Raw genomic sequence first — 26,686 nt, forward strand, 5'->3', positions numbered from 1 at the left:
GCTAACCCACCTACGATTCCTGCACGAACTCTTCCTGCACAGAAGCCACGGATCTCTGGGGTCCCTGGGTGCCTCCAGCCCCATCACTTGGTGGAGGACTAGGGGCACCTTGGTTGTGGCAGAAGAGATGTGAACTCAGATACATGGTGTTGTATGCCAACGATACCTCGGTACAAAGCAATACAAAGAAAAAAGTGCTTCTAGAAGCCAGGGGGCTCCAGGAGGAGGCTGAGCATCCCCAAGGGCTGCTACCCCTCCCCACTTGGGGCCACCACACCTCAGACCACCCAGCTAGCCAGGGCCTGAGATGATCTGCCAGAGCCCCTCACCTCCCAGTGGTGTAGTGGGGGAGGGGGCCTAGAGGCTCCTGGCTGCCCTCCAACTTGTCTGTTAGGTGCTCTATATCTCTGTGCCTGAGGACTGCACGGCACTGCGAGACCCAGGCATGAGGGGAAGGGGTCCGGAACTTGGGGGTGTGTGGAGTGGAGTCAGCTGGGGGCTGCTGGAGGCTGAGCTGCAGGGGACATCGGACGCCCTCAGCCTGAGAGGCCAGACAAAGCGCGCAGGTGGGGCAGGCCTCAGTGTGAGTGCCTAAGACGGGGTGATGGGTAGAGGGCTCACAGCTGCAGCCTGAGGGGGTGGGCAGAGGCTGGCAGCGGGCTTCCTGCCACATTCAGAAACCAGCTTGGGGAGCAGCTGGGTAGAGGCGAAGAATTTTTCTTAGATTAGGACATTACTTACACTGACTGTTAAAAGAATCAGCTCTACTAAGCTTTACCATGGATTGAACATTTAGTCGCTTTTTTTCTCCCACTGGCTGATGGGGGGGGGGGCGTGTGGAGAATTCTGAATGTTACAAAAGGAACCTACCAAGTGTGAGCTCTAGTGGGACTATAAGGAAGAGACCAGCTGGGCAGTCAGGAAGGGGCACTCGGGGGAGGCAGGACACCCCTGGGCCCTAGGGCATCCTCTCCTCAAGGAACATTATATCTCAGGGGCCAGCTGGTCCAAACACAGCGGCTCCTACGCCTCAGGCTGATAGAGACCCTGGTGGCGAGGTGGGCGCTGGGCTTTAACAAGCATCTAAGGGGTTCTGTGGTACCCAGGGGCCTGAGAAAACTGCCTTAAAAGATGGCCGCTAGGGAGGTTCAGGGTGGACGCATGGGGGAGTGGAGGGCGGGAGGGTGGGGCAGTGTGACTGGCTGAAGAGCCCTAATTACCATGCTAGCAGCCTGTACCCTAATTTGGAACATAAGACCTCTGTGAGACAGTGGATCCCCTTCTCTGTGTGGACCTACACACTTGCAGATTTCAAACAGTTTTAGCACAACGTCTGGAGACGCCTGTAGCCCAGGGCTAAAAACAAATGCACAAACACCCGAGTGGGGAGGCTGTGGGTGCTGGTTCCACTGCCTTCCGGAGCGCAGCCCTGATCACTTGTGAGTCTGGAGACGTGCATTTTGCGCAGGGAAGACTTACCCCAAATTAGAATGCACGGCACCGCCACAACCATCATCATTCTGCTCCTGTCAGCTACACAAATATTAACCAAACTGCAAATATTTGGATCATTTAAAGTTTAATTAAATGAATGTTTTATTGGATTTAATTCATGTCAATATTCCCTAGCTCCTTTTAAAATTCTGAAGAGATTAATGGCAACCGAACCTCTCCTTACTCCCAGTTATTTACTGTTCCGCAAGCCATCCCCTGCAGACCCACTTCCCTGCAAAGGGACCTCCTGGGGTGATTTCTCTGGCGATGAGCCATGAGGCAGCCTCACTGGCTGGGGCTCAAGCAAACCGGGCAGAGGCCAGACTGTGGCTCTGGACACCTGGCCTCTAGCCTGGCTGTGCTGGTATGTGGCCGGTGACCTTGGGTAGGTCCCTTCCTGTCCCCTGGCCTCCGTTGAGTGAAAGAGTAAGTGAAGGTTTGAGTTAAAAGAGGTGGGGGTGGGGTCACAGACGTTTGTGCTCTGCACCTCTGAGCCAATGGTTCTGAGTGCATGTCCCTGTGCTCAGAGTGGCTGGGGCAGTGAGGGGGCTGCACTGGGGCAGCCTGACAGCAGGCGAGAGTGTGTCTGTAGAAAGAGGCTGGTGTCCTTGGAAAGTGAGGGCTGGGCTGGGGGTCACAGCAGCTTCTCTGGCACTGCTGTCAGAGGTCTGCACACCTCCCCTCTGGCACTGGAAGGTTGTGTGGACAGCAGCGGATTCCAGGAGGCACGATTGTCAGAGTCAGATATTCCCGGAGCACGAGGAGGCGAGGTGTCCCTCGCAGGCTCCCTTGCTGGGCTGTTTGGCACAAAGGAGGTGGCTGGGCCAATGGCAGGCTCCAACTGTCACTCTCCGGGCCCTTCTCGGCAGAGCACGAACACCCTTGGTTTTGGAGACACATGTGTCGGGGCAAACCCCAGCCCTCACCATCCTCCCTGCCCTCATGCTTGTTCTGCTCCATGGGGCTTGGAGAAAAGGGGTGCACAGGGCACTGACAGGCCCCGCACACACAGGCTAACAAAGCCCTTCCTGAAAACAGGAGGCCATAACATTGCAGTCGCTAGAGAGTTGGGTCTTAGTTCTCACTGCAGCTTTCCCTCCATCAGGCGCTATTTCTCACACCGACTTGAACTCGATGAGACACTCATAAACCCATCAGCACCCTCTCAACCCAGATCCCGGGGCTCCGCAGCCACAGAAATTAAATTTCTCAAATTTTTGTCAAGTTGGTGTTAGTTTGCTGATGTTAGAAAGGTAATAATGGAACACATTCCAACCTGGACATTTGCCATTTTTCAACGATGCTCTTGGTGAGAAGACCCTGTCAAAAGCTCAATCAACCTGCTCACATGTCAAGATTTCTGACGGCACCTGGAAGGCCAGGCCTGGGCTCAGGGGTCTGAGCGCGAGGTAGGGCGGTCTGCAGAGGGCACCCCGGCCAGGGTGGAACCTGTCTTGTGGCTGCAGCTCTTCTGGCGCCGTTGTCACCACTGCCCTGGCACAAACCCCTCAGGTGATCCCGAGCCACCCAAGGGGATGTGGCACAGTGTGACAAAGTCCATTGACCTGGTCTTGTTCCTGTTAAGTTGGTGAGAGGGACGCAAATTCAGGTAGAGTGTGTGTCCCCAGGGTCGCCTGACTAAATGGAGGGCTGATAATAGTCAACACCTCCTGGATCCAGTGACTTCACCTGGCACTTATAGGCTGGAGCTGCCTTGACTGTCCCTGGGGGAGCCATTTGGAGGTGCCCAGTCCTCTGCTTCCCTCCACCAGAGGCTGCCACTTGGCTCCTTTCAAACATCTTCTGAGACGTCGCAGTGGGAGGCTGGGAGGTCTCAGGGCCTTTCACTGGCATGAGTGTGTGTGAGCTCTGGGCAGGGCCCTTACAGGCGGCTCTGCGCCAGGGGCACCTGCACATGTCCGAACCTCCTGTCTCTTTATGCATCACCTGATTCAATTTGGTGCCACTGTCACACTCCGTCGTGCTTCACATGGGGGATGGCAATAAACTTATTAGTTAATTACTGCAGTTTGTGGGTAATTTCCTTTTTCAATCAGCTTGGGTTGCTGGGTGTTGCTTCAACCATTACCACAGTGTAGTTATCCAGCTCTGCTCTCTGGTGGAAATAAACACCTTTGGAAGCCAATGAAGGTAGAAAACATATGTTTCATTTCTTCTGTATCCCCAGTGCCTGATACAATTCCCAGCCCACAGAAGGGACGTACGAAGTAGTTTTAAGCCAAGTGAACAATTAGGGTAGGGGCACTACCATTTACAAGTATTTACTGGGCACCTACTGTATACCAGGATACAGTGGGAATATTCTGGCAAGCAGAACAGGTCCAGTGCTATTAGCAGGGAGCCTGGATTAGCAGGGAGGACAACGGTCAACTGCTGAGGAGCTTGGGCTCCTGAAGCCTGTCTGCAGGGCCGGGCAGGGGTCCTGGGCTCACACAGAGCCCGACTGCCCTGTCTTGGCAGAGCCGTACTCATGTGCCCATTCTAGGCATGAGGGTGTTTCTGAGATGAACATTTTGGTCACTAAGCTGAGAGCAGACTGGCCTCCCGACACCAGCTGGCCTCTTCCTGAGCAGAACGTGAGGGCTGAGTTCCTTCCAGCAGAGTTTCTTCTGCCTGACTGCCTTCAAGCTGGGACTCAGGTCTTTTCTTGCCTTTGGGGCTTGAAAAGAAATATCATCTCTTCCTGGGTCTTGGATTTGCTGGTTTTTAGACAGGAACTGACATTATCGGCCCCTCTGGGTCTCCAGCTTGTCGACTGAAGATCTTGGGGCTCATAACTGTGTGAACCAATTCCTCATAACAAAGCTCCCTCTCCTCAGCTCTCTTCTCCCCCATGCCCTCCTCTCTGCTCCTCTCTCCCTGCATCCTATTGGTTCTGGTTCCCTGGAGAGCCTTGGCTAAGACCTCATGACCCACCTATCTCCTCCCCTCCATGGGGTCTTTGTGGTCACATGCATTTCGTGCGAGCACAGAACACAGCTTCCCAGGCACTGCTTGAGGAGAGCTGCCCGACCCTCTGAGACCAGTGAGGGCAAGAAATTGGCCTTTATTGCATTACTCTATTGAGAGTCTGGGGTTTCTGCACAAGCTGATATTAGTTACCTACCACACCCCCTCAGAAGAGAAAGAAATACAAGTTAACATATTTCCATGGAGGAAATTTTAGTGAGAGGTGGAAGTGACTCAGACCAGAAGCCTCTGGGAGTCTCTGACCAGGGGAGATCCGGCTTCTAGTCCATCCCTGTAACCTTCTGTGAAGGGAGCGCACCCTTGCCACTGCAGCCGGTTCCACGACTTTCCCCAGGAGATAGTGCCCAAGGGAGGGGGTGTCACGGTGGGCTGGGAGAGACCACAGAAACAAATTATAAAGTATAATAAGCACGACGAATGCAAAGAGTAAGACACACCTTTAAGATGGGTGTGGAGTGGTGACGACTTCTCTGAGTGAGACATGTTTAAGCAGAGAGCTGGAGGAGCAGAAGTAACCAGCCAGGCCAAGAGGTGCGGGAGGACACTTTAGCCTGAGAAAGCAGCTGGTACAAAGACCCTGAGGTAGGGAGGGGGCTTAGAAGAAGGCGGGTGTGGCTGAAGTAGGGGTAACAGGGCAGCTGTGTGTGGCTGGAAGGGCAGAACCAGGTGGAACAGCAGAGCCTGGGTTCCTTGAAAGAAGACTCAACAATTTTAATTTCAGGCAATGGAAAGTGATAGGAATAATTTTAAGTCAAAGAGGGATGCGATCTGACTTGCATACTAAAAGGATCACTCTGGCCCTTGTGAGTAGTGGACCACTGCTGCAGAGAAGAGGCTGTGGAGAGACCACTTAGGGTCGAGAGCGGCTCAGGTGAGAACCAAGTGGGAGCTGAGGAGATGGGGGAAGAGAGAGCGGCTGGCCTTGGACAGTTTGGATGAAGCAGCACGGGAAGAAGGGGTGTCAGGAATGACTGACCCTCTTGCACGGTGGGGTGCTGTGTCCTGAGGTAAGGCAAGGTGGGAGGGAGATCTGGAGACCTGCATGGCCTTGCTGTACCATCTCTGTCTTGACAGATAACCCTCTAAACCTTCTCCAGGCATTTGATCTAAAATGCAGATTACCAACACATTCTCGGTCTCTTTGGAGAATAGAAGTTGAAGGTGACTTCTAAACAGCGGCATCCTTGTTATTAAAAGCCCTCAGCCTAAGATGAGCAACAGACAAATCTCTGTTTTTCAGGACACTCCCCCCAGGCTCCCAGGGGCTGCGGGGTATCCATCAGGCAGCCCAAGCAGCAGCCACCAGATGGGGAGCCCCGCCTGCTGCATTCAGACCCCACTTCCACCTGGCAGGTGGGCCGTGCCCTCTCTGAGAGGAGGTGGTGCTTCAGGTATGTAAATGTGAGAAGCCTTCAGTCTTGCAAGAACATGAATAAATATAACTTGTTTTCTGTTTAATTATCCAGTCTCTTGAGAATGCTAAGTCATGGCTGCGGTTTGTAAACAGGCATCAGCAGGCCTGATGGAGAACAGCTTATATCAGTGTATTTGTTTTTGCTTCAACTCCAATTTCCTGAGCTTGCCATGGCTTCGATGAACCTCTGGTGCTCCCAGGGCTCTTGAGCTCCTGCCAACATTCGTCTTTTAAGAAACCATAGGTCTCGTGGCCTCTGTCCCATTCCGGCCTGGCTCCCAAGGACGCTGCTCCACGACCTCTCAGTCATCATGATCTACCTTCAGACTGTCCTTCCTTTGGGGCACGCCCTGCATCTGGGTTTAGGGCCCATCTGAGGAGCTCCCATAACTCGCGTCACTATTTATTAACGTGGCTGGAGCTTGGACTCAGCCTAACTATTGGAAGCAGTGCTTACTCTGGGGGTGTGGGACCCAGGCCCTCAGGCTTAAAATTTGGAGGAGCCCTGTCCCTCCCCAGCAGGTGATGCTATGGGCACAGCAGGGAAAAGGTGGTTGGGAGTTAGCAGGCCATGGGGGCAGGGGTAGAGGGTTTAGCTGGGATGTGGCCAGGAACCAGGCTGAGGGCCCCAAGGTGAACGTGAGACATTGGGTTTTATCTCATGAGAGGTCATGGGAGGATTTTAAGCTGGAGACTAAAACAGTCTGATTTATACTGAGTTACATTTTTAAAGACCATCTGTGCACCCAGTGAGCCAGCTTCAGTTAGTTGCGTGAAGGGAAAACCCTGACTGGAAATGGGGCTGACAGGGAGGTCAACAGGGAAACGTTATTATACATAACAAAGGGGCCCTGCTGGGAGCTTCCTGGGAGGTTCATCCTGTGGTTCTAGGTGTTACCAAGCTGTCAGTCTCTCCTGACCTGCTGCCCTCAGCGACGACTGGCCACTGCACATGGGAAGGCCTTGCAGGCAGGCCCTATGTTAGGGAGGGTAGAAAGTAGGAGAGATGTGAGAACAAGGACACCTGCCCAGAAGTTTCTCGTGACTTCCCCTCAGGTTTCATTTGCCATCTTTGTGTCAAGTGCTCACCCGAGAGCAACTGCTGGCAAGAACCACCCTGACTGGCTTGGGGAGGTGGGAACAGGTGGGTCACTGGACTTTGTCAGAGAGGCAGCACTCTGGGGTCACGCAGAGGTGGATAGAGGGGCCACAGAGGAAGCAGGAAAGTTGTTAGGAGCCTGTGGGGCAGGTGTCAAGGGTGGCCACTGAGGAGAGGTGGACTGAGGAGGCACATTTACTGGAGGCAGGGCCGATGGCTTTGCTGGCTGACTCAGTGGGGAAGTTAGGGAAAGCCTCAGGGTGAATACTGGGATTTGGGCCTGAAAAACTGGGTGGATGTGGGTTTCATTTACTGAAAGGCTGAGGGAGAAAGAGCAGACATGGAGGATAAATGGAAGTTCTATTTCCGTGGTAGGTGGACTGAAGGGTAGATGGTCTGGGCTTCAGGAGAGCGGTCCAGGCTAAGGACACCAGGATTCATCAACAACTGAATGATACTTAAAACAACCAGATCATTGAGAGTGTGTGAAGCAGGAGAGGTTGTGAGCACCGGGTGCTGGTACTCACCCCTGTGTAGAGGCGGGCGTGGGGTAGGAGAGTGGGGGGCTAGAGGGTGGAGTGGGGTGGGGTGTGGAGTCACGCAGAGTGTGAGCAGGAGCTTGGGACAGAGGGTTCCAGGACTCCATGTCTGGCACTGCCAAGAGCTCCAGTCAGGCTAGGACTGAGACTTGAGCCCAGCTATGGGAACAGGGAAGTAGGGAAGTCTCTTGGGATCTTGATATTGGGAACCTCTACTGTTTCCTTGGAGCATCAGGGAAAGAAGCTGTCTCTGGAATAGACTGGGAGAGAACAGGAGGAGAGAGGCACAGAGGAGGAGTTGTTGAGAAGAGTCTAGTGATGAAGGGGAGAGAGACCTGGGACGGTAGGTGGGAGGTCAAGGAAAGACTGGCTTGCAAACATATCACTTTAAAAAAGCAGCCAATGGGAATGATCAGATGCAGAGGGCACATTTTATGATGCAAAAAAGTGAGAAGGGGCAATTTTAGGAGAAAAGTCCCTGAGTGGGTGAGGGAGGAGTCCCTGGAGTGGGTAGCAGCCTGGCCTCTGATGGGGCAGAGATTCTGTGTTTCGTCACAGAAGGTGGCAGAGCCTGGGTGCAGATGGACACATGGGGAAATGCACGAGCTGGTGAGAGATGAGAGAAAACTATTTTGGGGTACTTTTGGTAGTTCTCAACCTGGGGCATTTTGCCCCTGCCCTGAAGACATTTGGTAACACCTGAGATATTTCTGGTTGTCACACTGGGGGAGGGGTTGTTTTCTACTGGTGTCTCAATGGGTGCAGTCCGGCAATACTGCTAAGCATCCCACAATGCACAGAGTAGACCCTACAATTCTTTGTTAAGAATTATCTGTCCCTAAATGTCAACAGAGGCACCATTGGGAACCGTGGAATATGTTAATAGCCACAATTAGCAACACTAATGGGACTTGTGTGCCTCTGAAATAAACACTTATCCTTCTCCCTTTATCCGATGAAAGCAAACACCCTCCCTCTGCCCTTTCCCAGGCTGGCCTGCTTGCTCATGTGGCACAACACTGCCAGGACTAACCCCTGTACTGGGGGTTAGTCTGTGGCGATGAGAAGGGGCTCACTGTCATCCCTCACCCTCATTCTACAAGGTCAAACCTTCGCCCTGAATTGGCCATTGTGCTTTCCGCAGACACTGGCTTGGGGGCAGGACTGGATGCAGGCAGGTGACTGGGGGAGGGGAAAGAGAGTGTCACAGCACCATAGCAGCCATGTAGAAACCCACTCATTCACCTTTGCTGAAACCTCTGTGCTGGGCAACATGCATGGAACCCAAATATTGGGGTGTGAGAAATCTATTTTCCTGGTATGGGATATTTATCTCTCTCTTTGTCTTGGTAGGTTCTTTAAATTATCTTTCACAGGGAACCCTATGATATATGCTTTGTCCAAGGACAGATCTCGGTAAGAAAAATGCCTCCGTTTCCTCTGCAAAGACTCCCCTGCCATCTGTCAGTTTGGAAATCTCCACATCTTGACCCACGGCAAATTGCTTCTCGCTGCACTGACGAGGCTCCCGCCTCGCGAGGCACATGCGGAGGCCACGGGCTGGCGGAGTGAGCGCTCCATTTTAGGGATGGATGAGCCAAAATCTCATCCGCCTCTCCCCATCCTCGTAATCATGGCCACACCATGCCCGCACCCCTTTGAAGGCACTCCTCTCCCTCTCCACTCCACGGAGGCTCCCGGTCAGGACCGCATTATTGGTTGATGTGTCCACCACTTCCCTGGAAATGTCTCCACCCTCTGGCCCTGGGGTGTCGGGGTGTCCCCTGCCACTGTCCCGGGAGGTGGCTCAGCTCCTGTGCCTGGCCTCTCCGGCTCCCGTTTCCAGCTCCCTCCCTTACCTTCCAGTCCACTTGGGCCAAACCAAACTCCTGGCCATTCTCCACGCGTCCAGGCCTCTCTCACCCAAACTGCTCATGTTGGCAACACCTCGTGGAGAGTTATGCAAACCTTTTTTAAATTTGAAAGTGTATTTTTATTTTTATTTATTTATTTTTTTTAAAGTAGTTTTTTTTTTTTTAATAGAGGCATGTTTATTTATTTATTTATTTATTTATTTTGTTTGTTTGTTTGTTTTGTTTTGTTTATACATGCACTGGGTACAGTCAGAAGCACGGGAGGGTGAGAGAATTCACCAGAGCCAGAGTGGAGAGCAGAGCAGGCAGAAGGACCGAAGGACACTGCTGAGGGGAGCAGCGGGCGGCAGGAGAGGTCTGCACGCCATGTGGGACCCTCCTCTGGTGGCCGGGGAGCAGCCGGGGATCGAACCGGCGCCGCAGAGGCCGCGGGCAGCTTCGCAACCCAGCGCTCAACCACTGCGCCACCGGGGAGGCCCTGAAAGTGTATTTTTAAATGCAATTTTTTTTTTATAGTCCAGAGCTCTTTTATTTCTTTTTGCACACCTATCATGCCATGAATTCATAGGGAATAGGTTCTAGCAGCTCAGGCTCCTTCCCATTGGTTCTCACAAAGTGTGCTTCTCTAGGTGGAGCAGGCTGGCGCTTCAGCTGAACCCAAGTACCCTTCTCTTTGGCTTCCTTTTTCTTCTGATCATTTTCTTTCACACGTTTCAGGAAGTTATCTCGGCTCTTAGAGTGCTTAATGTGCTCAATACGAACATTAATTCTCTTTGCAAGAATCTTGCCCTTTACTTGCTTGTTTACAACAATGCCAACTGCATGCTGGGTAACATTATAGACTCTTCCGGTTTTGCCATGGTAACATTTGTGGGGCATTCCTTTTTGAACAGTGCCCATCCCCTTGATGTCAACAATATCGCCTTTCTTATAGATTCGCATGTATGTGGCCAAAGGAACAACTCCATGTTTTCTAAAAGGCCTAGAGAACATATAGCGGGTCCCTCTTCTCTTTCCCTTTGTGTTAGTCATTTTGGCGACTTACTGGAAGATGGTGGTTCCGGCTGAAAGGCTTAAGTGCAATTTTTAAATTAAAAACCCCAATTTTCCATTTGGCCAAGGAAAGACTAGCAGCTTCCGCTATCACCACATCACGAAAGAAAGGGCCTAAGTCAGAAAGGCAACAATTTCAGGTTAAATGCGGGGCCAACAGGCAGCCACAGCGTCGATGTCTAGGAGGTCGCAACTCAACTAGGGGAAGCCGGTGCAAATCATGGAAGAAGCCTAGGCTGCACTCACATCTTGGGCCAAGGTAGACCTGCCTGCTGCTGAGGGAGAGACGGGTGTGGCCCCTGCCAGGGAGGGTGCCCTTTGAGAGATCTAGGGCAGGGGTGGACAGGGCCTAAGTCCTCAAAAATAGACACCAGTGATCTCAAGGGCAGTGGTGATAATAAGGGTCTGAAACATTATCTTCCACAATTTGACAAATGTGTCATCTGGTGGGTTGAATGCTGGAGACGTGGCCTGCCGGGAATCATTCCCCACTCAGCAGGGTCTCAGGTGAGACCAGGTGACCCCAGGAGTCAGGCTTGCAGCTCAGCCTCCCCACAGGCCTGGTGACCCGGGATCTGAGGTCCTATCTCCATGGGAAGGATAAGAAAACCAAGGCGAGAGACTTAGGGGCAGGACCACACTGCTTTTTCCCTTCTGAGCACTCCATTTCAATAGGGCTGGAGGGAGAGGGGGCAGTTACAAATTCCTGAAAAATATCTGGATCTCTATCATCAAGCAGTTCACAAGGCAGAGAAAGAAATTTCAAAGTTCAACATGGTCCCCTGCATCCCACCCACCATGCATCAACCAGGTTGCGGGGGTCAGGGGAGGACTGGCACAGTCACCGCAAGCACTGGCACCACTGTCCCTAACAACAGGGGACAACTGATCTTGAGCTCATGCGTTTTGTTTGTGGGGGTGGTACTGAATGAGTGTGCGGTGACGACTGAACTGTCTCATGAGGTTGGCCCCTGCCGGGTCCCTGCTTCCCTGTCAGAGGGGGCACATGTACAGTCTGGTAGGAAGGCAGCGTGCTGACACATGATTTTGCAGCAGGAGGTCTGAAAGCCCCATGTGGGCACATGCTGGGGACTCAGCTGGATGTACTCCATAACCAGAACCTGCAGCAGAAACTGTGCTGTGTCTAGGCCCAGTTTCTCTTTATGTAAAAACAAAAACACTAATCAGAAGAGATACATGCATTCCCATGTTCACTGTAGCCCATTTATAATAGCTAAGTATGGAAACAACCTCAGTGCCAAGGACAGAGAAAAATGTGTGTGTGTGTGTGTGTGTGTGTGTATAGAATGGAGTACTACTCAGCTATAAAAAAGGATGAACTCCTGCCATTTGCAGCAACCTAGATGGAACTGAAAAGGATAATGCTAAGTGAAATAAGTCAGAAGGACAAAAAAAAAAAATACCAGCTGGTCTCACTTATATGTGGAATACAGAGAAACACAAAGTGTTAGTCAAAACCAAACCAATAATAAACCTTTAACATCTGACTGCAAAACTAAGGCAACCAGAGGGGGAAGTTCACAGGTTGGGGGTGGGGGAGAAGGAACCCAGTGGAACATGGTGGAGGATGGTGGGGGCACTGAGGGTGGGCAGGGGGTGAAAGTACACGTGTGTAGAGGTTTGAACCTATAAGTCCCAGAGCAGATACAAAGATGTAAACTTACTTTATCTCAATAAACATAATGTGACCAAAAAAATCCCAACAAGCTCAGATTCAGGTTTAGAGGCATCAGAAGTCTTTGGGATAAAACAATCACCTGTATCCTGGGATACTTTATAAATACCACCACATACACGTCCCCTAGGACCAGGCCTGGAGACCCCAGTTTCACCCCCAGGAGCCCTGGTTTATACTGACATCTGGCTGCAGTGTCCCTATGAGGTGGTCCTTCCTGCCCACTATAATACCATCTGTGCCAAGTCGACCCTCCTCAGCCTTTCCCTGGACCATGAGGAACGAGAGGTTCTGAGCAAGGAGTTCACGCTGAGGAGCCAACAACAGCAGGTGCATTACTCCAGGCCCTAGTTCTGCCTATTTCTGATCTCTTGCCCCATACCTCTCTGCCTCCCCAGCCCTCATCTGCAGGAGTCTAGGATAACAGGAAGCCCCCATGTGCCATCAGCATCTCTGACACGCTCACCCTGTTCCCCTGCAGATTGTGGGCTTGTCCATTTGTTCTTGTGAAGTGCTGTGAGTTATCGGCAGCCACAGACTCTGGTTCATTTACCCACGGACTTCAGGAAAGAGGAGCTGTCTCTGAACTGAGACAGCCCTCCCTGGTTAAACCAACATGGCTGGGTTGAGAGAACATACAGTCATAAAAATCCACTCATGGGCCTCCCTGGTGGCGCTGGGGTTAAGTCTCAGCACTATGAAGCTATCGCCAGCCACTGCAGCACGAGTTCGATACCCGGCCAGGGAGATAACCCACATCGTATGGCAGACCTCTCCTGTCTTGCCTGCTGCTCCCCTCAGCAGTGTATTTCAGTACATCTGCCTGTTCTGTTCCCCACTCTGTTTCTGGTGAATCCTCTCACCCACCCACCCCTGCACCTCTGGCCTGTACCCCAGTTCTTGTATGCATAAATAAATAAAAAGAAATCTTAAAAAAATAAAAACAACAACAAACACCCCAAACCAGCTCAGTGGACTCAAATCCGATCTTAGCTCATATGCAGCAGTTTCTGAAATATTTGGTTGGTCATAACTCAAGCTTTCACGGGGCTTTGCTTTAGAAATCAAGATGCCCAGAGACAGCTGGGCTGGTAATCAGGTAACTGGACCATAAGAGCGTGTCACCCTTGAACAGGAGCTGGATTCACTCTGCCAGAGCTGTGTCTGCGGGCTGAGCTCCGAGGGCATCAGGCTGCAGTGCAGAAGACTTTGGTGGCTTTAGGCACATTGCTGGTCAAAGTGTGCCTTCCCACACCCTGTGGGGGAGCTTCATGCCCACACCCAGAGCTCCAACCGCCCTACTTTTAATGATGTCGCTTCTTTTGGGTGAGGATTCTGATAAACCAGCAGTGGCAGGTGGTTTGAGAAGCTGGGCTGATCAGAGGTCCCTGATGACCAGAGAGTCCTAGGGAGTTCTGAGGCCTTTACAGGTCATACTAGAGGGGCTGCAGATGGGGCTCATTTATTTCTGTAACTGGCTCCTCGGGAGCAAATATCTAAGTATAAATCTCAGGTGCCTCCCTCCTTATCCAGAAGCCCCTGTGCAAAAGGGATATGCCTATGATTGCTGTATTGTTTGTAGGGTAAACACAATGAGAAGGGGCTAAGTGCCGATCACCAGGGGTAGCTCAACACACTGTTTCAGCCCCAAACAGACTGTTACACAACTGGTGGAAAAGGCAGGTCAATCGATTTGTACAATGTGATATGGCTTTAAATATGAAAACCATGTGGTAAAACACGCTGTATGGGCTGATCCTAGGTCACAAAAGTATCTGTGGTTTGTACATGCATGAAAGGAAGTCAGGTAGGGTTCTGCCATTTTGTCTCTGGAAGTTATTCTTGAAGCTTGGAACTGGGGAGGAGTGGATTTGGTAGGGATTATTTTTCAACTTAATGATCAATTACATAAAGTTGGCATATATTACTTGGAAACAAAAGATCTTACAGTTGATCTTTGAACAATGAGGGGTTTGGCGGTACCAACCCCCAGGCATTCAAAAATCTATGAATAAATCTGGAGCTCCCCTAAACTTAACTACTAGTAGCCTGCTGTTGACCGGAAGCCTTATTAATCACATAGTCAATTAACACATATTTTGTATGTTATATATATGACATACTATACTCCTACAAGAAAAAAAAACTTCAGAAAATAAGGGAAATTATTTACAGTCCCTCAAGATCATGTCAGCAATTTATATAAAAGCCCACGCATAAGCAGACCCATGCAGTTCAAACCTGTTTTGTTCAAGGACCAGCCATATTTCAGACAAAAATGAGAGCTCCCTCAGGAGGCCTCATGGTGACTCGACAGGAGTAGCTGGGTGTGAGGGTGTGCTCTTAGGGGTTCTTGCTCTTTGGGGTTCTGGGGGTGTTCAATCAGCCCGATCCTTTGAGCCACTCCTGCACTAGAGCTCAGGCCCTTGCTCTGCTCCTTCCAAGGTATGCTAGACCTGCTCATTGTTGGCCTTTGCAGACTTGGGGTTTGCAGAGTTCTACAAGGTGGGTTAGCACATCCTCTCTCGGCTCGTTGGGTTGCTGACTGCAGGGTGGACTACAGCTAAGACTTCCATGAATATTGGTTCAGTGAGCACTACACTTATAAAGCCAGTGGAGAGAGGAGGCCAAGTTTGATGCTATCGGTGGCTCAGACACTGCAATGCCCGCATGCCTGGTCTCTCTCTCCTTCCCCTTGCAAGTCCTTAATTCAGGTCAGCCTTTCCTGGCAGCCCCCTAACACCACAAAATGTGCTTGCCTAACGTGGTTCTACTTCATTATCTCCATAATCCAACATGGAGACAGGGAAGAAGAACACGGCTACTCTGAGTGATTTAACAGGATGCTTTAATGATGTATTGAAAATGAACACTGACCCCAGGTAAGAGGTGCTAAACTGATGCTTTAAGAGCACACCATCCATTTCGCTCTGATGGACTCTCCTCCTTAAATCACTGTGTTGTCATTTTTACGATGCAGATCCAGCTATTGAGGCTACAGGACTGTGAAATGTCATATAAAAAGCCAATAAGAAAAAAATAAAATTAAGTTGCGGGGAGCGTGCATTAGCATTTCAAAAATGTTCTGTTGCATTATGCTATTATTCTCGCTCTGTCAAGGGGCACCGGGATCCCGTCCTCCCCATAAAGAGACTGTGCCGCAGAATGTATTAGCGCTCCATTCCCGAACGGCTCAGCGGCTGAAGGGCATAGTTACCATAATGCAAGATATATTCTGGCCTAAATTTGATAGGACACTGGGGCCGTCCGCCTCCTCTGATGACAAAGTCTTGATTGCCTCTCTCCTTGATGGCTCAGGCCTGGGCTTCCAGAATTTTGACAAATTAAATATTTTCAGTATTTCTGCCCTGGAGAAAAATAAGGAAGGAAATCTGCTGTGGGGAGGGTCTGGCACTTGCACTTTTGATGATGATGGGAAGGCTGGGATTCAGCGAGACACCCTGAGCTCCTCTGCCTGGCAACCTGAACCCCAAATTACCCAAGACCAGAGCCCTCGAATGGCTGGGTCTCGAGTGGAGCAGGTGTGGTCATTTGGAAAGGACGAGGCTAATAACTCAGAATTGCCCTGGGAGTGGTAGCCTCTAGAAAAAAGGACTCAAGTCCTTACTGTTCAAACCAGGCTCTCTGAGGGGCAGCTCACATTCTCACTTGGATCCAGGGAGTGCTGCTTCCTTCGCTGGGTTTCGGGGTGCGAGCTCGGCCACGGTGGCTGCCAGCTCACTCGTGGTGGGGCCCTCTCATCTCTTGGGTAATTATGGGAATGTGATTCCTTTCTATGACTCTGAATTTGCCAAATGGGGGGAAGATGAATCCAGTGCCCCTGGTAGCCGATTACACTAAACCATTGAGACAATTGCAGCGCTTTATCTGAACTTCTAAGAAAGCTGACTTGTTCTTTAGGATTCATCGGCTTAATGGAATTCCACTGTATTATTTTCCAGCGTGATATGCTGCAAAACGAGTTCGGTCAGCACTTTAGTTTGGGGAATATATTTTCATTTGAGAGGACACCGCTGCTGGACTGCAACTTGGTTTGGGAAGCACAGGACTCTCAGCCCCACTGAGGAAAGGCCTGGAGGAGGTCACAGCGGCAGTGCAGGCTGAGGTGAGCACAGATCCGCCAGGAGGGGCTGGGGCTTTTTTTTTTTTTTAATTCAGCATTAAGTCCAACAAGTGAGCTCCTGCTCTGGAATGCACTCTACCCTTAATGAGACACCATGCCCCTCTGCTTTCTGTAACAGAGACCTTGAGAATGTTTTTTATTAGAGAGCTAAACAAAACTTTCCACTGTTTTCATGTTTCCTAATAACAGCCCGAGTCGTAACCTGAATTTTTATGCAACTAATTATGAGTGCGACTTAGGCATGAAAGATTTATACGATCAGAAAAGAAATTACCTGTGTTATCTCTGGGCAAGCGGGGGATGAGCAAAGGAAGGGAGTTAATCAGTTTTCTAGGTCATGCAAAAGGCACCTGCTGGTGCTGGCTGGCACCGTGAGTGGCACAGGGACAGAGGGACGCACATGGGTGACGCCCTCCTGGGCCACTACTCGCAGCTGTTGCTCCTCCTCCCTGCGGCAGCAGCCAGCCTGGCCACCCGCCCCTGGAATCAGCTTTTCCTCCCAACATGACACCCCACCCTCTGCTGCTTCTACGACCAACATGCCCGAGTGATCCCCAGAAGATGAAAGCCCATGGCGGTGCCTGGGGAAATGGGAAACCAGAGGGATCTCAAAAAGGGCAGAGGGTCAGGGAGGTCACTTCCTACGATCAGAACGGAAGCCAGAGTTCTATCAATTATTGCCCCTGAAAGTTTCATTTTCATTAAAAACCAAGACTGAAAATAACCTCCGCAGCCATTCCTCGGAGCCCATAATCAAGGGAATGAGTGTTTGCCAAGGAGCAATAGCTCTGGCAACCATCATTCACTAAATCACTAGTGAATTGTTTATCTATGGAAAAGCGGCGTGCCCGCGTGGCGGTAAGGAGCCGTGATGGAGAGCCGGGAGCGTGAGAAGCCAGGCGTGCGGAGGGCCGTAATGCGCATTAAGTTACCCGGCCATTTGCCGAGGCCCACAGCTGATTAATATACACGGGCTTGTTCATTTACTCAGCATTATGTTTAATCATTTAATTTCGCAAGAGTTTTCAGATCTTTTAATCATCCTAATATTCTTCTTATTGCAACATATTACTAAGCTGTTAGTTCAATTCAATTAAAAATTGTCATCCAAAAGTAATTTATTCCATGTGCGTCGTTAAGTGGATACCCCAGATATGTCTGCATTTTAAAGGAATAATAATTCTTCCGATTTATTAGGCTGCGAGCGACTGCGCTGCGTTTGCACCAGAGGCGAGACAGCGGCGGTGCGTCCGCGGGCACTGATGTGCCAAGGGGTCTGTGACTGTTTCTCCACACTTGTTACTAAGACTCAGAAGAGAAAAGTCACAACTCGGACCATCTGTTAGTACTCGGGTGGGCCCTGCAAACCCAGTTTGACTTTTTGATGCTGAGAACATCTGTTAAGACACGACCTCGTCGTCCTCGTTGGGGGCCACTAGGCAGCAGGTCCCGACAGTGTCCCTCTCAAGCAGGAGCAGGTGGGGAGGCCTGGGAGAGCTGGGGAGCGGCCCGCTGTGAGGCCTGTGAGGGGAGTTCTGTGTCAGAGTTCTGACCTTCTGATGGTGCTGGAGCAGCTCTGTCTGGCTGAAACGGAACACAGCCCAATGCAACGTGATGGAAGGCGTGCAAGCCACAGACCTGGTTTAAATGGTCAAACAGCCTCCTCGAAAAGTCAAAAGAAGCGGTGATACTAATTGCCATCATATACATTATTTAACGCTCTGTCTAGGATATAATTTCAACATGTATAATCAGTATGAAAGTTAAGGAGAGATTTTACTTTCTTCTCCCCTCTGAGGCGTCACAATCTGCCTGCACGTCTCTCTGGAGGAGCCTTTCTCAGGCTCCGAGGCGAGCTGGTGTAGCTGGTGACTACAGAATTGAGCAGCATGGCCCAGAGCCCTCGGGGGTGGCCCTGTGCACCCAGCTGTGGCTCCCCTGCGCACGTGGATGTCCTGGGTAATAAGGGAGGGTTATCTGGGTTATCTGGGGGATCTGCCAGCAGAAGTTGTGGTGCTCACAGGGGCACAGAACAGGGGATGCACTGATGACCATGGAGGCCCAGAAAAGGGGGTGGTAGGGAGAAGCAACCCCTAATAAATCCATCCCTGGTCACATAACCTTGTTCCTAGGCCTTCTTGTAGCCAAGAAAAACTCAGGCAGAAGAAGGCAACCACAGGGGTGCTGATGGGAGCACTGACAGGTAAGGGAGGGTTCACATCCACTCTCTACCCCTACTCTGTCTGCCGAGAGTGAGCCTGGGTTCTCTTCTTTGTCTGCGCCAGGAGACCATTCCTGAGGGCTGATTACCAAGTTCAGGGAGTAAGCTTTGCCCTTAACCTGCTCCATTCCCCAAGGGAAGATCTACTTTCCTTTGGGGATGAAATCCTCCACGATGAGGACATGGATGAAATTAATGCCTGTGCTCCAAGGTGGAATTGTACCACTGTCTTTAGAAGACCCCTCAATTCAGCAGGGGCAGTGGCTGGGGCTGGTGGACTTGTTTGCAGATGTGCTTTGGCCAAGCAGGGCTGTACTGAGTTTGGTGACAGCAGCCAAGTGCCATGCTCACATTCCAGAACTCTGAGGAGTGCATCCCCGGGACCGTGCCCCCTCTGGGCCGGCCGAGGAGACTTGAGCTGCCAGGGACAAATAGAGAGACCTTGCAAAATTGTAATGCCCTTCCCTTCTCTAGCAGGAGGCTGTGATTATTAATATCTTGCTCTTGGAAAAGGGCTATCTGAGCTGTTTTTTAGAAGAATGGCAATAAAGAAAGGAAATTAAATTAGCAACTCTCTGTGAGCTTCTAATCCATTAAAGTGTCTTCCATTCCATAACCTGTTAACTTAAACTCTGGCCACCTACTTAAGTGGTTTCAAGAAAACAGCAGTATTCTGCCTGGCCCCATTTTGCACCAGTTACGATAAGAGTGATTGAATGTTGGTGAAGCCTGGGGGTCTGGTCCTGAGAGAGGGGCTCTGCACCAGGTCGGTGTGCTCAGCCTGCCCATGTGAGCGGACATGCTAACCCCCTGTCAGCACCCAGTCCTCGCCCCAAGCATACTCGGCACTGCAAGAATTAGTCCAGTACAATTACCACCCCCGAGGTGGCCTCTGCAAGCCCCACTCTTAATGGGATGGCAAAACCACCTGCAGTGAAAGATATCATGATGGAGCCGCATTTCATATTGAGGACAGGCTACCAGGAGCAGCAGCTAACCACGACTGTGTGCCCAATGTGTGCCTGGCTCTGTGCTGGGCAGAGTACCTGCTACCTAATTTGTGGGGCCTGGCACAAAAGGAAAATTTAGGGCCCCGCTTCAAAAAAGAACTAAGAATTTCAAGACAGCAACAGCAGAACATGAAGCCCAGGTGGTGTCTTCTGGGTATGAGGCCTATGTGGCTGTAGACGTGGCATGCCCAGGTCAGCTGGGGCTAGCTGCTGTGTGCACAGCAACTGGCTGAACTCTCGCAACAAACAGTATCACTCTCCATTTTACAGAGGAGCAAAGATAGGCTCAAAGAGGTTCTAAGATGGAGGGGATGGAGGCTGTGAAAGGGGCACACAGGAGACCAGGGGTGGGAGGCCTGAGTTGTCGCCTGGCATGCGGTAGTCACAGACACCAGTGCGGCAGCAGGCTGCCCAGCACCATGCTGGGAGCGCTGATTCAGTTTCTGGAAAACAATATCATTTGTCCCATTAAATTAATGTTGTTAATTTGAAGTTTATTGGTTTTGCAGTTTGTTTTTATTTCATTTATAAATTTGTTTTAGCTTTATGGCTGCAAAAGAGTTCTGTGCATAAGGAATGTGCACCTAGCTTTATGTTTGAACGTATTTAACTAACATTATACTAAATATAATTTAAGTCAACAGAGAGGAACCACAGTGTTTCCCCTGCAAGTGGGGTCTGCATGTTACTTCAGCATCCACACCGGAGGGAGAGATCTTAGACTGCCACACAATTAACAAAGGTGTAAGAAAAAGGTACTTCATTAAAAACTAAATTAAAAAAAAAAAAAAGAAGGGAAATTCATCTCTTGTCCCCCCTGGTGGGAGCCACAGGGGGTGCTCATAGTCCTGTTCCTAGGCTGGGTGGACACCAGTGGGAAGAGCAGTAGGGGGAGGTAGTGAGAGGCAGGGAGAGGCACAAAGCACCTCTGGACAGGTGGCTGTCTAAGGCTGGCACAATTGGAGGGTCCCCTGATCTACACTCCTTTACCTTGATCCAGGGACCCCTCGGCCTTGTGATATAGATTCTCAGAGAGTGGCCCTGGCCCAAGGGGAGGGGGCCCTGTAGCAATACCTAGGGGCTTAAGGACATGGTGGGGAGCAATTATGATTCCTCAAGGCTGTGTCACTAACTGACCCTGAGAGGAGCCTTGGGGCTAAAAGCTGCCCCCCACTGCTCCCATGGTCTAATTCCCCACTTTCACGAATGAGCATGTTTAAAACCAGCAGTCAATATCTTGTTACCTCATGCATACTCTTGACCAGCAATTTTACACCAAGATATATTTCCAACAGAAATGCATGTTAAGGACTTATACAAGAATGTTCATAGCATCAAAATTTATAACTGCTCCAAACTGGAAACCACCCAGGGATAGCAACTGTGGTATAATTTTATGGTGGAATATTATACACCAATGAAAAGAAGTTACAAAAGTAGTTTTGAGAAGCAACTAGATGCAAAAGGTTCACACTGTATGATATCATTGATATAAAGTTCAAATAGAGGCAAAAAACTGCTATGGTATTGTAACAGGGTGGTCCCCAGGAAAGGGGGAGGTTCCCTGCCCCACCCAAGGGAGGGTGGAGCTGAGCAGGAAGAGGAGAAGCTAAAGAAAAGACTAAGGAAGGAAGCAGGATGGAGCCAGAAGGAGACCTGGAGGAGGCGCATGGAGCCTAGAGACACGTAAAGAAACTGTGCTTGTCTTTTGGTCGTGGACTGGGTGACACAGATGTGGGTGAGACCTGTGGGGAGGTGACAATGGCAGCTTTTATCTTGATGTTGATTTTGCTCTTTTCCTTCCAGGCTTGTCCGGTTGTTTGTGACCCTTTTCTGTGGGTCCCCACTGGAAGATGCTTTAGACTTGTAGCAGGCTTTGGGGCCTTGCTCTGGGCCAATCCCATTTGGATGGACTTTTACCCAGGAGGGGACGGGTAACTTTTGGTGCTTCACTTAGAAACTAGACTCTTTGCCTTACCTGTATTGTTTCCTAGTTGTATTAAAGTTCCTTCCCATTAAAGTCTCCTATGTTTTGTGTTGATGCGGCGGATGGCAAAACCCATTTAAAATAGGCAGGTTTGCGGGGTTTGGGCTGCCCCTCTCCCTGTCCTATAACAGTATTACAAAGGCAAGATAAGAGTAACACCTGGGATGAGGTAGGTGTTTGGTTGCTATAGATTCATCAGGATTGTGATTCATCAGGATTACTCAGGGGTGTCCATGCCAACCTTCACTGAACTGTGCACTTACAATCTGTGGACTTTCTGTGTAATGATAATGTCATTTACAATTAAAAGAACGACAGCAACATTTTTATATGAAACATAGGGCTCTCCAGTAAACAAAATCTATAAAAGAAAATCTAAAAGATCTAAAAATCTAAAGAGAAGAAAAAAATATTGTTATTCTCCATCAGCTCGCACTTCTCTTCCCATGGGACAGACCTGGAGGGAGACTATAGCCCCAACTTGCCCCTTGGGGTCAACCCATAAATGAATGGACTCTCTGGGGTATTCTGAGGGTCCCAGATTTTCTCCCTTCCCTGCCCCCACCACAATTTGAGAAAAGCCTTGTTCTGAATTGTTACTGGGGGTTTGCGCCCAAGGATATTCTGCTGCTGTGAAGCTAAAGATGAACAGCCAGCAGGGCTTAGGAGAGACCCCTTCATGAAGATGCCCAGGTGACAAGGGACCTGTGACCAGAGCTCAATCCCAAGCCTGGACCACAAGGCCCTCACTGATGGGAACACTTCCCAGGGGTCTCATATGATTTGCACAGTCACCTCCAGTGGCACCCCTGCATGCCGGTGGTCACCTGGTCTCTCGATCTACCCAAAGAGTGACTGAGCTGATGCAATGAATGTGGTGAGGTTGAGAGGCATTGAGAAGTCGCCAACTGCTGGCTAAAAAACACCTGTCCCCACGAGGGCCAGGCACCCACATTCTGCCCAAAGACCTGCCTCCCCTAGAGCTCCTGTGTCCCCTGTTACTTATGAGTTTGAAGCAAAAGAGATATAAGAGCCTGTGTGCTTCTTGCCATGGCTGCTACCCTCCCGGCTCACTAGGCTTCGCCCAGACCCCAGCTGTAGCCTAAGCTCTTATTCCCACATCCCCGCTGCCTGCCAGCCACAGAACAGCCTTCCCTGGGTCAGATGTTCCAGGAGGGCCCTACCTTGCTGGAACTCTCCCCCCACCTTCCATCAGGCTGACACCAGCTGATGTGTTCTGCTCTGTCATGACTCAGGCATGTTTTAATAATGATTTTCCAACAACAAAAGCTGGGGCCACCAGGCCCTGTCCCCTGGGTGTCCTAGGAGTCTTCCCAGCAGAGGGCACATCAGCAAGATCTGGATGAATATCAGAATCGCGAGGAGGTAGTTAGTGAAGTGTGGGCAGCAGGACCATCAAGAGGGGAGCACCCCTCTGTGGAGGGGCCATCTGATGGGTCTGCAGGTCACTCTCATCTCCAAAATTCTGGCCACTCCCCAACAGCTGGCAGAGGCATTTCTGTGCTTCAGACCAAGGACATGGGGACAGGAAGGGCCTTCAAAGGCATCCGGCCCCTGTGCCCCCTGTGGCTGAGTAAATGAAGGGAGCCTCAGGTAAACAGGGCACCCACAGCCTTGCTGGGCCTGAAGACCAGGCACTGGGCCACAGACGAGATGGGGTGCTGAGCATCATGTTGTAAAGATATGGCTGCACATGATCCACCCCAGGCACTGGGAGACCCAGGCCCTCACCAGCCAGGCCAACAGCGCCTTCTGTGTGGATGAGATTCCAGTGCTGTGGCGACAATGAGGTTTGTGGAAGAATCTCGGTTTCCATAGAGAAGTTCTTTAGAACCATTTGTGTGTTCTCTGGACTTCAATACCCTGGACTATGGCCAACACTTGGACACCAGCGCCTGGCAAGGAGGCGCAGGCCGAGCTTGGCTGGTCACGACACATATCTCCTAGGAAGTTCTGGGGCTCAGGGAATGTGAGACCATGGTAACAGAGTGGGAGCCATGGGGCACAGGAATAGTCAGGGGTGCCACGGGGCTAGCGAGCACCTGTGAGGGCCAAGAGGGCACACACAGCACCCCTACCAACTCCCTGCCAGGCCATCCTCCTTGGGGGCTACAGAGCATTGGACAGGGTACTCCAATTGTGTTCAGTGAAAGCTCAGAACATGACCTTATTTCAAGATAGGATCTTTGCAGCTGCAATTATTGAAGACTCTTAAGGTGAGCTCATCCTGACTTAGGATGGGCTCTAACTCCAGTGACCGCTGTCCTTGTGAGAATAGAGACACACTGTGAATCCACAGAAAAATTCAAAACCCAGGATTTGTAACCCCACAAGGCAGATTGGGGACCCCTGCTAAGGCAGGCAACGCCATAACGCCTGGAAGCCATGGAAACAGCTGTGGCCCCAGGTCTCACTGTGGATCAACAACTATGCTGCCAAGAGTACCAAGCCCTATCACTCCTGCACGGGTTTCAGCCACTGGAATCTACAGTGAGATGCTTCCCTGGAATAGGCACCTGTATTGTGCGGTGGCACCTGTCTCCAATGCAGCCCAATAGCCATCAAATTAGCCACCTCCCTACTGGTAAAGCTTCTGCCCACAGTTCCAAGCACAGTGCAGAAGAGCGGGTGTGTGACCTATGAGTGGGTCACAACGAGTGTAACGTTGGGAAAGACGACCAAAAGAACAAGATCTCCTGCTGACCTGAGTTGCACCAGGCACTTAGAAGCTCCACACTGCACCCTGCCTCGTCGCCTACAACATGCACTTCACTCACCTTCCCAGAGCTGCCCAAGGACACATCCCTGAGAAAAAATGTGTTGCTAAGTCCACCTGGACAGTGCATGTGACTAAACCCAGTTAATGCCTTTTCACAAAATTTTAAGATTTGAAAAAATCAATAAGGTCATACAAAATAAAAAAGAATAGAGGACACAGAGCAACAGGAAAAGGCCGGAAAAAGGAGAGGCAGAAGCTGAAGTCAGGTTGCTGGAAGGTGAGGAACGCTGGGAGCCACCAGGAGTTGGAGGAGGGGGAGGGACCCTCTGCTGGAGCCCGTATAGAGAGCATGGCCCTGCCAAGGCCTTGAGTTCCCACTCCTGGACTCCTGCACCCTGCGAGAATAAATTTACATTGTTTCCCGCCCCGTCACTGCTCTTGGTTATAGCAGTTTTGAGCAAGTCAGACAGGGCCTTTCTGGAGTTCAGGGGGGCAAGTCAACTGCAGCACAGTCCAGGCCTCATGTGGTCACCGCTCTGACTACTGGCCATCATTTCAGTGCCCCCTGGCTTCTGGTGGCTACATTATTTAAACTGGCTCAGGTGGGATGTGGCAGATGGGCACAGGAGGCTGCTCAGAAGGAGACCTTGACATCTCACTTCATGGGCTCAGCCCAGCCCACTCAGTGGGATGCTGTTTGTTCACAGGTCCCTTCCGAGAGAGGCCAGCATGAATATTCATGAAGCAAGTTACTGAGTGCTCCCCAAATTCCCAGCTAAGGGCCATGCCTCTCTGGAGGTGGACTGGGCTGGTGGAGGCACATGAGGCATGAAAGTCTCCACACCTGCTCTGCGAACTGCTCCTGAATTGTGGCTGCCCCAACAACGCAGTCCCTAAGGAGGGCGCCATAGTATGCTGGTGCCTGGCACATGGAACATGTCGGGAAAACACTTGGTAGGTAAACAGTGAGGACTGCATACCTGTGCCTGGGTCTGGGACACCCCCAGGATGCTCTGAATGAGAGGGGCAGCTGTGTCCTGCCTCTTTCACTAGCACTCCCCCAGGAGTCTTGACACAACCACCCAGCACTCCCTTTTCATTGAGATTCTGGGCCTGCTGCTTGTGATCTGTGTTAAGGGCCCTGAAGGTCATTTGAAGGTCATGAGTTTAGACACCCCAAAAGATGACTGTTGCCTGGAACCCTCTTTCTAGAAAAATAGTCCCCATTAGGTTGGATTTAGGAGGCCAATAATATTAGTAATAAAAGTTAATATTCCCTGAGCGCCCTGCCTTACACTCAGCTATGCCTGTCACACACGTTATTTCTTGGGCCCCTAGAACAGCCCTATGAAGCAGGTGCTCTGATGACTCCCCTGGTACAGATGAGAAACCCAGGGCTCGAGAGGTGAGGTGACTCTGCGGAACCCTCCGTAAGGCTGCTGCAGGCCTGCTTCAGCGCCCTCTTGAGACCTGGGCTGACTAACCGGAACAAGAGAACAGTGTGCAAGAGCAAGGTGGGCCTGCGGACAGGAAAATGGCCAGGGAGGGCGCTCTTGTCTTGTGAGCTACCAGAGGAGAATCTGCACCTGGAGGGCCTCGCTCCTGGTATCTCCTTCTCCAGGGCATTGGTGTCATCTCAGGGAGCAGATCAGAGGCAGGCGTGGCCATGAGGTTTGGGCCAGGACTTCTGGGACAAGTGGTGGCCAGGATTTCACTCTGAATAGCTGGTAAACCTGGGCCTGGGGTGCGGGGTTTGCGGCTCTGGTCAGAGCTTGGCCAATCAGATGGGCAGAGCTGGTTGGGAACGCTGGTGCCTAATTTCCTGGTGTGGCATGCATTTATGGAGCTCCACTGTCAGGCGCCCTGCGGGCTCTGGGGAATGGGTGGAGGGTCCCGGGCAGGAGCTGAGGAGAGACTTGGGCAGTGAGGAAATGCTTGGCACCTGAGCATTCCCAGAATTCACCCTGTACAGGGGACACTTAAGTTCAGCTTCAAAAGAATTTGGCCAGAGGATGGGAAAGTTGGAGCTTGGGGAGGGGCTCCAAGCAGAAGAAACAGCACGTGCAAAGGCCCAGTGCCCTGCTGTGGGTGCAGATGAGTGGTGGCAGGAGTGCCAAGCTCAGGGCATGGCAGAACTGCCTTAGACATATGGAGACTGGGGGGAAGTCTTCCGCATATCCTGGCACAGGGAACCTGCAGCTTTGGGGAAGTACCTGATGGTTCTGGTTCCCTGCCAGCTCACAGTTGAATTGTCAAGTTCCAATTAACATTCACAGACTAACTGAAATGTGTAATTGGAAAACTCAAAATGCATTTTTAATCCCATTAGCGATAGGATCGTTTCCCTGCATATGACTCTTGGGTGGTGAGACCAGGGGTTCAGCAGTGACTCTGGGGGCCAGGGTCCTATCCCAGATGGCCTCC

At 51.0% G+C, this 26,686-nt stretch overlaps 2 protein-coding genes across 2 annotated transcripts in view; both read right to left on the minus strand.

Annotated features, from left to right (window-relative positions):
* FSTL4 (follistatin like 4) overlaps positions 1-26,686 on the minus strand; it is a gene marked incomplete at its 3' end in the record, with an annotated part of 381,026 nt that overhangs the window by 74,168 nt on the left and 280,172 nt on the right. The window lies entirely within an intron of this gene.
* On the minus strand, positions 9,222-10,443 carry LOC311183227 (large ribosomal subunit protein eL21-like; the record flags this gene model as incomplete). Its single annotated transcript, XM_084252559.1, has 1 exon — positions 9,222-10,443. One exon carries the CDS (start codon positions 10,441-10,443, stop codon positions 9,961-9,963), a length of 483 nt encoding a protein of 160 aa, XP_084108685.1. The 3' UTR covers positions 9,222-9,960.

Source organism: Talpa europaea, assembly GCF_964194135.1.
Source record: "Talpa europaea genome assembly, chromosome: 13".
Classification (NCBI taxonomy): Eukaryota; Metazoa; Chordata; class Mammalia; order Eulipotyphla; family Talpidae; genus Talpa; species Talpa europaea.